General features: G+C 42.1%; 1 protein-coding gene across 1 annotated transcript; it reads left to right on the top strand.

The window, feature by feature from the left end:
- Nucleotides 1-207: 207 nt before the first annotated feature.
- On the top strand, nt 208-14227 carry RNF4 (ring finger protein 4). The gene is made up of 8 exons (XM_031048439.2): nt 208-247; nt 6348-6515; nt 6986-7106; nt 8199-8278; nt 8865-8874; nt 10313-10478; nt 12137-12185; nt 12527-14227. The coding sequence occupies exons 2-8, from the start codon at nt 6507-6509 to the stop codon at nt 12674-12676; spliced, it is 585 nt and encodes a 194-aa protein (XP_030904299.1). The 5' UTR covers nt 208-247; nt 6348-6506; the 3' UTR covers nt 12677-14227.
- The last annotated feature ends 898 nt before the right edge of the window (nt 14228-15125 follow it).

The following is a 15125-nucleotide window of genomic DNA, read 5'->3' on the forward strand; positions in this document are numbered from 1 at the left end:
CCGCCGCTCCCTGAGGGGACTGCCACCCTGCCACACAGGCCGCGCTCCCTGCCCGCCCCCACCCACCCAGAAACTACAACTCCCAGCAAGCTCCGGGGCCGGATAAGAGGCGAGGCCTCGCGCGTCTCCCCTTCCTGATTGACGTGCGTGGCAGCCACTCAGCGAGCCGCGGCATCCAGCTCCTCCCAATGGCGGGGGAGCCAGGGGCGGGCGCTACCCGACACCACTGCCGGCCCGGGCGCTGAGGGTGAGTGGTGCGGGTTGAGGGGTTCTGTGCTGGGGGTGGGATCGGTGACCTGCAGCGGCACCGGGGCTCCCGGGACCTCCTTGTCCTTCTGGGATGCCCGGTGCGGCAGGTGAGGGGGGGAGCGGAGGAAAGGAGCCGCGCCCGGCCGCCATGGGGGAGGGGCTGGCTGGCGCTGAGGGGAGCCAGGGGCGAGATGGAGCTTCTTCCGCCAGTGCGCGGAGCTGGGCCCTGAGCGGTGGGGCTGCGGTGGCGCTGCCCCCTTCTCTGGGGCAGGGACGGTGAACTGAGCCCCTGTTCTCTGGCGCGGCCCTGCCCACGGCGGTGGCGGCCATCAGGGGCTCCCCTCACGCTGCTCCCGGCCTGCCCTCGCTCCGTCTGGGGCGCCGCAGCACAGGGTCCGGTTCCTCCCTTCCCCCCAACCCAAGCAGTGTGTTATTTGTATTTTTCCATCTCCGTCGCTCTGGGAGGCTCCGGGGCCTGCGAATGGCGCTGCCCAGCCCTGAGCAGCTCTGAGGTCGGGGGACGGCGGGGCCTGCGGCCGCTTCCTGCTCCGTGTTCCGTTGCAGACTGGCCGTTCTACCCTGTGGACAGGGGCAGGCTGCTCCAGCCTCTTGTGCTCCTTGGGTCGTAAACTGCATTTACTGCGAGGACAGTTCAGAGCGTGTCCTGCAGTGGCTGAAAGAGGCAAGTGCCGCTGGCGTTTCTCTGGAGATACAGGAGTGGTTCAGTGGGTGCAGCTGCGGGGGGTTAGTCTGTCCTTCCGTTCTGTGTGACAGCAGGAGTGGAGGGAGTGCTGCTCTCCTACCTCAGCGTCCCCCTACACTTCCATGACAGGGTGTTTAAATACTCAACTTCTTTTTCCTTCTGATTTTGGGACTATTGAAAGTAAGCTGTAGGATCTCTCGGAGAAACTAATGCACATGAAGCAGCAAGGAGCCTTTCTTCTGGCCAGTCTCCATCTGGATTTGTTGTTTCTGGAACAGGGCATTGCCCAACAAAAAGTTTTGGTGTATTTCATTCTGTGGGTGTTTTGTTAGCTTCTTTGTTTAAGCTTGGGCTTCTTGTCTGTAGATGCAGCTGACTGCTTAGAGCAGGCAGGGTAGTATGTCTTGATATCTTTTCTCTTTTTATAGTGCTTCTCTCCAAGCTTTTGTAGTATGGGATTGCTTGACCTAATTTGGATAAAATGCGATAGACTCAGGTTCTGTTTTCAGTAAAGTTACTGTAGTGCACCTGAAAAAAAAGGAGAATGCCTTTAAAGGTACTGGAGATACACGTGATAGGAAAGTTTTGAAGAGTAAAATGGGAGATTATTGCTCCCTGTGATGATAAAAAATGTAAGACTAGCACTTTAATTGGTACACACGTGTTCTGACCACAGAAGTTTTTTTTATACCTGCTGCATCTTTAATACTGTGTTTCCTGTTTTTAAGAGTGCAGAGAGAGGTCAAAAAAATAGTAGAAATGAGAAGCGAAGTCCTAAAGCTGTAGCATATCATGCTTAGAGAAATACAGTTTCTACTGTTCTTTGTCACCTGTGCCTTGCACACACCAAGCATTTAGGCTGGCTGCTTTCTTCAGGTAGTTACTTTAGTGTATTTGTAATGTTTAGGATGAGTATGGAGTAAAGTCTCATTTGTGTTAGTGAGACAAGAGTAGCCCGGAGGAGGGACATGGGGGTGTTGGTTGACCACAAGGTCAACATGACCCAGCAATATACACTTGTATCCTGGAGATGAGAAGGCTCTCAAGAGACCTTGGAGCAGCTCCTGGTACCTAAAGGGGCCTACAGGAAAGCCAGAGAGGGACTTTTGACAAGGACATGAGTGGTAAGACAAGGGGGAATGGCTTTAAACTGACAGAGGTATATTTAGATTAAATATTAGGAAGAAATTCTTCACTCTGAGAAAGGTGAGGTACTGGTACACGTTGCCCAGAGAAGCTGTGGCTGCCCCATCCCTGGCAGTGTTCAAGGCCAGGTTGGATGGGACCTAGAACAACCTGGTCTAGTGGAAGATGCCCCTGCCCATGGCAGGGGAGTGGAACTGGGTGATATTTTGAGTTCCCTTTCAATTCAAATCATTCTATGGTAAAAAAATATATACTTAAGCTAGTTTTTCTTAATTCATGCTGAGGATGTGGGAGACCAAGACTTTGTTTTCAGAGTGGTGTAAGGAAAGTTCTCAGGTAGTGTTGTCTAGTGAATCCATTATTTTGTATTATAATTCCAACATGTTAAATTAGGTCAACCTGAACTCAGTGAAATATAGAGGAAAAAAATTATTAGGGGACTTAAATTGGTAAATATGAACATCAATATTCTTTTACTCCTGGTGTAACTATTCTTAGTTTAAATTACTTTCTTTTTCTCAAATACCTACCTATACAGAGGAAGACTGGTGAATACAGTCTTTAAAATGCTTGTGAGTTAGCTAGTATAAATCTTGGAATGTTGTGAAGACTACACTACTTAAGCCCTTGGGAGAGCCCAGAACAGTACTGTACTGTGCACAGTAACTGCCTGTGCAGGGCTTTGCATCTGAGAGGAAGGAGGAAGTGTTTTTCCTGGTACTTTATCATCCTGCAGTGATACAACAGAAGGTCCATAAAAGTTTAGAGTATTTATTGGCTTGCTGACTTGATCTGCTAAGTTTTCACATTAAAAAGAAAGTCTTTAAAAACTTTTAATTCTAGAATTTTGAATTGATGTCTGAATGCATCTTGCTACAGTGGAATAGCTGAACTTGGAGCTTCAGCTGGAGTTATTTGATGCTTATGGGTTGAGGAGGGAGAGGTTGATGCAGTAAATCTATATACATTTGTCCAGTCTTGAGAGTCTTGTGACTGCTGGAGGAGGAGCATATACACTTTATTTAATCTGGGCTATCCAGTCCTGTATAACAAAACCTATTATTAGATAGAGTGGTCCTGAGGTTTTGAAAATCTTGAAGGAATTCTTCCTGATGAGTAGATCTCTAAATGTGCAAAACTCTGAACTCGTCTCTTTACCTCCATTCTTGACACTACTAACTTGATCTGTGTTGTGCTCAGGAAATTCAGCTTTGCTTTATTATTACTGTCTGTTCTAACACTTTGGGTCATTAACTTCTAGTTAAGCCAGTAGCATGTGGAAATCCATAACCCCACAGGAAAGTTTTATTAAAACATAGAAATGTTGCTGCTTCATGAGACTCTGACAAATTTCAGCAGTCTGATTTTTCTCTGCAAACATGACTCTCCCGAGTTGGGTCGTGTTGATACTAATGAACCTATGATTTATTTGAAGGTGGTTTTACAGTGGTGAGCTTCCCTATGATTATCCATTCTCAACTTTCTTCTTTTTCAGAAGCTTCTGAAGAGGATAAAATTTGAGCCATTAGCAGTTAAAGTATTTGTATTTTACATATAATCTCAGTGTTGAGTATAAAGAATGCTTACTGCCAGTGTTGTAAGATTCTGAAAATTAAGCCATCTAAATAGCAGTGGTGCTCTCTATCACTTGGTTCGAGGAATGTCTCTGTTGCGTGTTGCCTTCGAGGTTTGATAATAGATCCTCTGAGACATGTCATAGATAAATAATGTTAGTTTTTTTTCTTCAGTGATGGCTCTTCTTTGGCACTTAAACAACTTGTGAACAAAGAGAAGCTGTGCAACATTTAATGTTTGGAGTCATCCCAAGTGTTTTCTCCCCCTATATTTTTAACCCTTTCTAAAGATATTTTGTTAGCATACCATTGCACTGGGTTGTATGCAGTGTGAAATCTGAAAAGCACCAGGTATCATGAAACCTGGGTGCTTTGCATCCAAACCTGTGCTGTCTGTGAATGCATCAGATGTGGGTATTTCAGCAGTGCAGATACATCAGTGTTTCAGATTGCTTTCAAAGGTTCTATTTAATAACATGTCTGTCAACTAATAAGTTTATTTCTTTATCCTCCTCAGATGTGTGTACCAACCAACATTTTCCAGCTTTTTTGCCTCCAAATATATATATATATATTTTTTTTTTCCCAGATCCATATTTGAGGAGAATTGAGGAAAATGTCTCCTGGCTTTCTTGATGAAATAAACTTAGAAAGACCCTAATGGCACAACTTCTTGGTAGACCTCAGATGTTTCTCAGTCTTGTTCATTCTCCTGCTGTATGGAAAACTGTTTTGCAGAACTTGGTTGCGATTTCAGTTTTTTAGCTGTTAGAAGACGATGTTAACTTGATTTTGAACAACTAGTTTGAAAGAGCCAATGTGCTACATTTAGGCAAGATTCTCTCTCTTGCTGTGTGTCCTCCTTGCTTCATCTTCTTTGCCTTGTCTCCAAAATGTTCCAAATGTGTGAATAACAATTGTATGGAGTAAGGAACTTCTAGAGACCTAGAAAGTGTACGTACAGAACAGTGCTTCTGGTTTGATTTGTTTGAGTAGAAAATTAGGTATGGTCTTAGCTTAAAAGTTCTTGTTCCCTATTCTGAAAATTCAGTGAAATGAGTAAAATAGGATCTTCCCAAAAATGGTGAAATGAAAGCTAGATCTTAAGAACAGTGGGGTGAAGTGTGCAAGAGAACTTATATTACCTGGACACAGAATGATAAGAACAGGGTTGTGTAGGTGAGTCCTGAATTGAAGAAGCAGAGTCTGAAAGTCATTTTACATCTTTCTCTGATAGCAGATTTGAAGCCTTAGTCTTCAGCGTCCCAGGTGAGAACATAAGGTTGTTACTTACATCTGCAAGAAGAACTGTAGAGAAGCTATACATAGAAGTTTAGATATAAAAAAAAAATAACATCTTGAAACTATCAAAACCGAGTAGGCTCATACTGGGAGAAACAGTTAAGTGTAACAGTTCTCAAAATTTCATGCACTGTGACCAGAATCTGGCTATGGGCTCGCTGGGTATTACCTCTAGCATATAGCAAATGGTCCAAGTCAGAAAAGCAGGCTCACCTGCTTAAAGCTTTTGCAATCCAGTGATAGTTTTGAAATTAAAAAATGGGAGGAAAAAGAACTTGAGTGGCATATTGTATTGCTTAAAACTGTGCTGAAGTGTATCTTTGAGCTTAGTAAAAGTACCAAATTTAGCGTAAGGATTTTTCTTAGCCATGTTTTGTTTTAATAATGTCACAGTTCAGTGCTAATGGGTCTTTTAAGTAAGTGAGTTAAGAAGTATGGAGAGAAAGCTGGGTGGGGGGGCAGGGTGGAGGGGGGGAGGTTGGGAAATCGATCAGGCTTCCTTTAACTCAAGGTAGTGACTGCGTACCAGTTCCATTCTATCCCATTGTATGGTCTCAGTGTTTCTTGATCTAAGAATAGTTTAATAGTGTATGTGCTTGTCTTTTCAACGTAGATGATGGTCAGTATTGTGAAGATGGTTCTGCAGTGCTTGTTAAACATAATTGGGTTTTTTTACCTGATCCCCGCACTGTGTCTGTTCTGCACCTCCTTGTTGTGTGTTGTTCACATAATAATTGTACCATGAGCAAGGATGTGAATTTCGGTACCATATCAGCTACTCCTAACTGCTTTTATCCTCTTCACCTCTTCCTGCCTAGCAGTTCACTGTGTGATGGAGAGGGCCACACACACCTATAGTTAACCACAGTGTAGCTGAGTAGTGTAATCTTGTGTTCTCTTGCATATCCATGAATATTTCTAAACTGAAAATTCTTTGTTCCACTTGCTTTCCACACCTCTCAAAGTGTTCAGCTGTCACCTGTAGGAGTATGACGATGGGTGGTCAAACAGAACTGCTTATCTGAATTTTTTTGTTTTCTGAAGGTGGTTATGCATGATGCAATTCCCAGTGATTTCTGCCCACACACAAACATTGCTTTGATTGGTTGCTTTCAAAGTGAATTGGGATTTCTCAGTGTTTTTCTAGTTTGCTAATAAATTAGCTTATTCTACTGTTTAGTTTAGGAAATGGGTAAAAATGCCAGGGAATTCAGGCCCAGCTGCAGGTGTCTGAGGCTCAGTTACCAAATCTGAGGCATTCCCTCTAGCTTTGGACGTATAGTGGTGAGTCAGGAATGGGAACCTTGGAGAGAGGCTGTATTGACAAGGACACACATTACAGATAGGTAATCTTTTCTCTTCTTTTCTTACAGGTTTGGAAGAACCTTGTTCTCAGACAGTGAATGATCTGTACTTTTGAACAGAGTGCTACTTGAAGGAGTAAAAGGAATTGATACTTGTTGCTTTCTTCCAATTCTTTTTTTTCATACTTGAACTTATTCCTTTCTCTGGGTTTTCAATTGAGAAAGGCCATGAGCTCAGTAAGTATTTTAGTCCTCAGTGCAACCCTGGTTCCTGAAATGAGTTGTTTCTGGTAACTTCCAGAAATGCTTTGAAAGAGTTTGTAGTAAAAGCACAGGAACACAAGCCTATGAAAACTTCGTGTAACTGAAATTTCTGTTATACTTCGGTATTTAAATCTCTGGAGAAGCTAGCAGTAGGTCAGAAATGCTTAGAGTCTGAGCAGAAACCCAGCTCAACTGTGAACGAGTCTTTCTCTTTTACATGTGAGATGTTTTGTCTCTGTGACCTAAGTGGTGAGAGGTCTGGGGTGTCTTTTCCTTGCTGCAGTGTGTTCAGGTAGGAATGACCCATCCTCACAGTCGATGCATATGACAGCCTTTCTAGGGAGGGTTTTGTGTATCCTTGTGCACTTTCAGTGGTGCTGCAGAGATGAGGGTCACATGGAAATGACTCCTAAAGAAAATGCTCTGGGTTTGTTCTCTCTTAGGGTCAACGCAAGCGCCGTGGAGGAGCAGTTAATTCCAGGCAAGTTCGGAAGCGAAACAGGCTAATGGCTTCTACAGCAGAAATGGCTTCAGAAACAGAGCCAATAGAGCTTGAAGAAAGTGGTAAGCTTTCTTTTGCACTTGGTCAGATGCTAAACAGCTTCTGGAGGCTTGGAGTCCCACTTGAACTGGTTTTTTGCCAGTTGCTAGGCCCCTTCTTGGAGACGAAGGGAAACCTTGGATTCTACCAAGTGTCTAGTGCCCATGGCAGGGGAGTGGAACTAGATGATCTTAAGGTCCTTTCAACCGTAACTGTTCTGTGTTTCTGTGGAATCTACAAACAAGCAGCGTACTGACAACTGACTGAGTTTGATACTGAGATACAGTACATTCTCCACTCTTGATAGATGAGTTATGTAAGAAACGTGCTCAAATGCTGCTCAAACTCAGTTGAGGAACTCCCAGCTTTTAGAGAGGTAATCAGGTCTTTGTCATCAGTGGTGCCCCCTCCCTCAAACGAAGATTTGTGGCATGGTACTATAAAATTATTAGTTTCTATGGAATTCCTGTTTTATTCTGTGTGATCCAGATTGTCCTACATTAGATGAATAATCTGTTGCTGTGTACCTATCGATATCTGTTGTCATTAGTAGCACCTTGTCCCTCAAGGGAGAAGCAGGTTCTGGTCAAAAAGCCTAGAAAAAGTGAAACTAAAAAGTCTCGTTGACTTCTTAAATGGAATTTTACATTGTGTTCTGAAATCTTAGGAAAGATTAAAATTAACTATTGGTCTCCTGGTTATTACATGGAGCTTTGCTGTGCATTTGACTGTGGAAGTTTGGAGAAGACATGAGAGAGGAACTTGTACAGCTTGGTACTGTAGTTATTATATCCTATATGATTCATGTTTTCTACTGTGTGATAAACATTCTCCTGTGTGAGATATTAGATAATCTGCCTCCTGCAAGCTGTGACTGCACAATAGAATTGTATGAGGTGTTCAGATACTGTTCCTTTTCTGCTGCAACTTGCAGAAGACTGGTGGTAACACTCTATGAGGGCTCATGAGGGCAAAGCATGACTGAAATCTTGGTCACGTTTATGAAGAGAAGAGGAATAGAGCAAGGCTGAATCATACCTCAGACTGTTATGAAGCAGCAGGCAATCTTATTCCTCTGCGATCTCTGATCTTGCTTCTAATGTTCTGTTTTTAAGCTGGTGAAGAAGTAGTAGACCTCACATGTGAATCTTCTGATCCTGTAGTCGTTGATCTCACTCACAATGATTCTGTTGTGGTAAGTAGTGAATGATGCTTACCTAAATCTTATAGGCAGACTGGGTTTGTATTGTACTTCCTACAGAATCCTACAGAATCAGAATTTAAGGACAAATGGAGTGGTATCTGCTGCTGGAATTGTTCCTGAGCCTTTGCAAATAAGTGCCTCAAACTTTACGACATAATCCTCATGAAAATGGACAATGGGTTTGGGTTTTTTTTCTTCAGCAGCTGTTAATCCAATAGGAAGTATATGTGGATAGCATGCCTGGATTGCCCTGTTGGGGGGGGGGGGGGGGGCGCAGAAGAGGGAAAGAGTCTTATCTGATCTAAATCCAATTAGGGGATACTGAAACTGGGGAGCAGGGAGGAGGGCTCTGGTGCTTCATAAAGTGCCTCCATTTCTGTCTCTTTATGGCAGTGTGTGCAGAAGCACCCTCATGTTTTCAGAGCAGCAGCTAATCTACTACTACCATTAATATTCTACCATTCTTAGCTTTTGTTGTCATTGCTTAGCTTAGCTGGTTTTTGTATACAGTAGTAGGAGTGCACACCAAAATCTAATTGTGTTCTTTTCTCTTCCTTCCCATATCTTTTGATGCAAGATTGTTGAAGGTGAGTTGACATTTTACAGTTGATAATGGCATTGTTCCAAAGTTATTTTTTGTGTGTGTGTTTTCCAATGAACTTGAGCAGCATAGATTGAAACTGCCTTTTCCAAAAGGCAAAAAACAGTGCTAAAGCATCATGTGAATGAATCCAGTCTATGCTTAATAGTCACTGACAGAGCTTGTAGAGAGTATCTGAAATAAAATCCATCAAGGCTGCTGAAAATATATTTTGTTGTTTTCCAAGTACAGAAGTTCTTTAAGGGCAGGGCTTATAATATTCTGAATCATCACTGGCATATCTGCTTTGAATAAAAAATGTTGAAAGTTTTTCTTAGCTTTTATTGTGAAGAAGGAAGTTAAGATGGAAGTTACTGATGGTCATAATACTTAATTTCATTATCTGGTGTAACATGCCTCAAATTTGATAATAAGTATTAAGAAGTGTAGTTTTTTGGGGTTTGGGTTTTTTTTCTAATTTAAGTGTTACAATAGTTACAGGTGTAAAGAAATATCCTTTACACCTGAATACTTGTGCAGGAAGGAACTTTAATTTTATGGCAATTTATGTAATTTTGACTGATTAGTTAGTGCTTAATTATTTTTACATGTAAATGAAGTCGCAGAGATAATTATTACATGTGGTTTCTGATTGTTGAAAAGTAGACAGCAGTTCTTTAACCTTTGGATGTTCCAGACCAGGGAATAAAAAGTACACCTTATCTCATTTTATCTTGGGCAGTATAATTCCATTATCAAGTTTTCTTGACACAGGAGGAAGATGATGAAAAGACACTGCTTAATACATTATTCTAATTTCCAAGTACTGATCTAAAGAAGATTAATTTTATAGAAACTGCCTTTATGTATAGCGCTTTGACAAAGAAAGGAACAGTTTAGAATCATACCTGGATAGAGCAGTGAGGAGCCACAGCAGCTCTATAACTTAAATATTTAGATGCAGGCATCTCTTCCATAACTTTTGAAGCTCTCTGAAACAGGCACACTTGTGTTTCACCAGGCCTTTCTGTTGTGTATGTGCTCCTGTGCCATGCAACTTGGAAACTTCAGTCCTCTGAATTTCTCAACATAGTATAGTAGCATTCTCTGTTAGTAAGAATGAAGAGAGGATGCTTCCCTTTATGGGGGAGATCTCTTCACAGGTAGTGTAACTGTATGAAATTTATGACACCAAGAATCATTATGGTCATGATTCAGCAGTCTGTGAATAGAGCAAGTTTTTTATGTTGATATGCAGCAGAATATTTACAGTGTTTGGAGGTGTTCCACTGTAATATTTAGGAAACTAATTTATTTTTAAGCCAGCTGAGTATGGTCTATTTAAAACATGAACCATTACAGACTGGTTTTACTCATGTGTTTTATGTATAGCTCCAAGGCTATATATCTTATACTGTGTCTAACTTAATAAAATTAAATTACAGAGAATCAAGGACAAAGGAGAAATCTGAGACTCAGAAGCCAGCGACAGTCAGACAGCTGTGTGTTAAGTAGCGATGACGAAGATGAAACAAGAGACAATGATGTGTATGTGACACATAAACTGTCTCGAGAATTGGGACCACTGGAAGATGAAACTGCAAGTTCAAAGTATGTATGCTTTATGACCTACCCAAACATGGAATTTTGCTTTTCTTATGCATACAGGACTAAGTTACATTCCTGTTGCCTGGTTTATCTTGGAAGTCTTGCCTTATTCCAGTTAATTCCTTCTGTCAGTGAGGGAACTTTTTTTTTCTCATCACATGTCGCATGGTGACCAATGATACCATTTGCACTTAAGGATAAAATGACAGCCTGAGATAGATGGCAACTTTGCATACAACCTTAAAGATGAGCATGGGGATATAGCAGGGAAGGGGGATTGGTCATAAGCCATGGCTCATTTACTTTTCATGCAAAGCCCTAGTAGTGATGTTAGATATAGAAATATTTTCATTACTGTTGATGGGGCTTGCTATCATGAGACCATCAGGCAGCAGCATGGCAAATTTCAGTGAAAACTATTATTCACTTTTTTTATGCACTCTGACAGTTAACTGCCTTTTTCTCTCAGGGCAGTAGCCATTCTTCCCAAGGTATAATTGCAAGGCAGTTGTGGACATAATACTGTTACAGGCACATCTTGTTCTGTCTCATGTATGTCATGACACTGATACGTTTGCCTGTAAGGTGGAGATCTCACTGTTAAGGATAGCAGCCATAAAAAGGACAGTAAACTGCTATAGGAGCACAGCATTATGTTGAGAAGGATGCATGTATTGGGCTAATTAAATGAAATCAGGTGACCATTTGACTAGGGAATATGAAGAACATGAGAACTGTGGTACAGAAATTGCCTTTGTTTTTTCAACTGTTAGGGAAGGGAATAAGGATTTTAATAAACTAATGTACTTGAGCTTTTACTGACAGGCAGTGAAAGAGAGAAATTGGGCATGAAAATTTTTATGTCAGGCATTTCATGTATGTAAGATTACATGGATTAATGAACAGCAGAACAAATTTATAAATGTCATAAAACATAGTGCATTGTGCCAGTGCATTTATTAATTTTTAAGTCACAGATTATTAAAATAACGTGTATGTGACTGGTAGCTTAGTTTTCTAAAGCATAAACAGGGATGTACCATAGAAGCAAGTATTTTTCCGAGCTTTTGAGTTCTGCTTTATTAATACATGAAAAATTCAAACCTAAAATGTAATTAAAATAGAATAAAAACCAAAACCAAACACAAGGTTTAGTTCTGTTATTCATTATTTCATGTAATCTTACATACATGAAATGCTTTTAATACCTGAAAGACATACAAGATACCTGAAGATATGCTTCCTATCATGACAGATTTGATAAGGAAGCAGTTCTTGGAATGAATGGTTTCTGAAGGACAGCTAGATGCTTTTGTCAGAAAACTTTGATTTCTGACCTGTTGAAGGCCAGTGCTGCCATTCGTGTGCTGCACTGTACTGCAGACTGCTGTTACACGTAATAGTAGAGCAGGGGGACTGTCTGCATCGTCTCCCTCATGAGAAGCAAGACCTTGTTTCCTTTACGGCAGGGGCACCTTAACTGCTTATTCCATGCAACACATGGAGAGAGTGAAAGGCATGCAGGGACCTTCAAATGAAATGCACCATGGCCAGCCTGTGCAGTTGGGTGATGACAAGGCATTTTGGGTAGCAGTGACCCTCAATGCACGCTGACATTAATGAGCATGTGTTCTTTCTGCTTTTGTTCTCTCTCCCACAAGGCCGTCTGGTACTGTTAGCTGTCCAATTTGCATGGATTTCTACTCAGAGGTAAAGATCTGCATCTTCTCATGGCTTCTTTTTTGCTGGAAGGAGAACAGGATGTGGGGTGAGCTGAGCATCTATGCTGGGTGCTGTGGGATGCTGCAGACAGCTGGCTTGAGGTACAGACCTGGCTGGGGAAGTCCAAGTGGCTTGGAAGTCAGAGTTATTTGTTGGTGGTGCCCATAGTGCCAGAAACACTTCCCAAGGTGGCACGGAAAGACCTTTGGGTTCCTTTAATCAGTCGTGTACTGATTCCAGGCACCCAGGTCCTCTCTGCTTGGTACCAATGGAGCAACAAAGCAGAATTCTTCACATCAGGTTCCTCTTGTGTTTTCTTATTCTTCCAGATTGTGCAAAGTGGACGACTGATTGTGTCAACTAAATGTGGCCATGTCTTCTGCAGTCAATGTCTCCGTGATTCCCTGAGGAATGCCAACTCTTGCCCAACCTGCAGGAAGAAACTCACTCACAGACAATATCATCCCATTTATATATGAGTACTTCATTTTCTCAGGACAGACTCCACTGGGATGTTGAGGAATATGTCATGGGTTCACAGTTCTGAAGAATTAAAGAGCGGCAGGTTCTGCAAATCCAAACTGTTTTTATTTGCGAATAACTTGTACATGTATAGACAGGTTTTTTTATTGTCCAGGCTACATCTTGTAATGTCCCTGGTTATAATGTTAAATTTAGGACTGGCTCTAAATTAGACCAGTGGCCTATATCAGAAAGGAAGCAACTAATGTGTTTCCTTCCACTTTTTGCGTAAGTAAGAGAGGTCTGAATATTTTGTTATTTCTTCCTCTTAAAATTATTCCCACCCTCACATATAGCTGCGGAAGAGTTACCATTCAAAACAGACAAGCAATTTGCCAAATCCTTATGCTTTTGCTTTTATCCTACCACAAGCTCGTCACTATATTGCTTTCTGCTATTCCGTCCTTACCTGAGTAGAGGTCTCTGTTAAACAGACAACAAGGGTAATGCAATAGAATCACCCCTGTTAACCAGCAGTCAGGTCTTTTAAGCAGAAGTCTTGAACACGTGGATGTCCTTACAAACTCCATGAGATCTAACGTATGTAGACAAATTGCAGCATGGGCAATGTGAAAATACTACTTGGAATGTGTTCCTATAGTGGAATCACAATGCTGAATTTCTCTACTAATGTGATGAGGTGGTCCCCTGGGTTTTTGCTGTTATATAGCACTCTCTCCTGATAACTGAGGAGAACATAGACGTCTCTTGGCTTGCTAGTGACGCATAAGAATCAAGTTTGTCTGCTGCCCTCTTGTCAGCTAAATCCCAAAGTACCCACAGATCTTGTACCATATGAAGTGTCCCCAGCACAATGCTTCAAGTTCAGTGCAATTGCTTGACTGTTCTCTTTAGTTGTTACAGTGACACCTGATGATTTAGCCTTTAGAAAAGGACTCGGAGACATGTACCTGGAGAGAGCGTTCTTCTCTTGAAGCAAGGCAGGAACACAGAGGTTTCTGCACTGTTATCCAGACAGCTGGTCTTGCTTTTGTTCCCTACAGGGCTGAGTTAGAAATGTCTTCTTCAAATCTGTTATAGGTAAAAGCTGCAGGCTGCGATGTCGAATCCCAGAAGATCTGATATAAAGAGGAGCTGATAGAAACAAATCATTCTATGTAGGTGACATGACTAAAATTTGTACTCTATGATCCACATGTGCATCTATGAAAGGCTCCAAAATTAAGCTCAGGCCCCTTTTGGCAGCTGGTTGCGCCAGACAACCAGGATTAGCACTGTTCTGCGCTCTGGACAGCACAGTTGTAGGATGTGTTTTGGTAGCGTTGGTATCTGAAGTGTCTTAGCTCACCTCTCTGAGGGATCTGTGGGAAGCCTTCAATGCAGACAGCTCTTCTAATGAGGTGTCTCAAGTTGTGTTTTAAGACTGCAACTCAAAAGTAGAGTGTTTTGCTTTTTGAGGACCTTTAGAGAAGTTTCTGGATGTAGTCAGGCAGAGCTTTTTTTCCATGATGGCTCGCTTAAGAACAGCAATATTTTCCCCCCCAACCTTCCCCCCCCCCCCCCCCAGTTTGGAATCTCTTTGTCTCAACGTTATTATCTGGAATATGCAGTTTGTGCATTGTGGCAGTCTGAAAATTGCTCAAGTTAAGCACATTTAGTTACTGTGTGCTCCCCAAGCAAGGACTGCCAGAGGCCTGACGATAGTGCAGTGACTACAAGGTGCTGGTGCTTGAGTCCCCAGAAGCAGAGAATCAATGGAACAACTCTAGACATAGCTTCCAGCGATAGCTGCCTGAAGAGATGCAGCCCAGCGTTAAAGCTGTCGAGGTGCTTTAGGGGGCCACAGAAACCTGGTAGCTTACAGAGAGAAAGAGGAAGAAAAGGAAAAGAGCAGCTTTCCTTGGGTGCTCCTGCACGAGAGGGATGAGAAGCAGAGGATTTAGTGGGTTAGCTCTGGGGATGAAGGGTGGTCATGTCCCTGTGCTTCTTTCAAAGTGCACTAATGGAGCCTAAACTGACTTTGCACAACTCCCCCCACGGAAATACCACTTTGTAGGTAGTGTCGCCAGAACTGGATCTAACTGAAATTCAGACACCACCAACTTGAGACTATTTCACAGAGAAGGCTTTAGCTTTTGTGGAGCCTGTGAAGTGCCACAAATGTTCTGCAACGCAGGAGAGACTTTTAAGTCTCGGCCTGTGGAGAAAGACTCAATTGCATTACAGGCTTTCTTTTGGAGTGGTTGGGAAGATCGACAAGAATCCTCACTAGATTGGAGTTCCAGTGAAGTTTCACACAGTCAAGAAATTACAGGGAATATAAGGTTTGTTTTCATTATGTAAATGTATCTCTTCTTGTTGTATATAGATTGTTTTTCCTGTATTTAATGGTATTCATGTCTGTCTGTCTGATGTCCATTGGACTACTGACAGGCAAACAGTTCT

This window comes from Melopsittacus undulatus, chromosome 7 (assembly GCF_012275295.1).
Source record: "Melopsittacus undulatus isolate bMelUnd1 chromosome 7, bMelUnd1.mat.Z, whole genome shotgun sequence".
Lineage (NCBI taxonomy): Eukaryota > Metazoa > Chordata > Aves > Psittaciformes > Psittaculidae > Melopsittacus > Melopsittacus undulatus.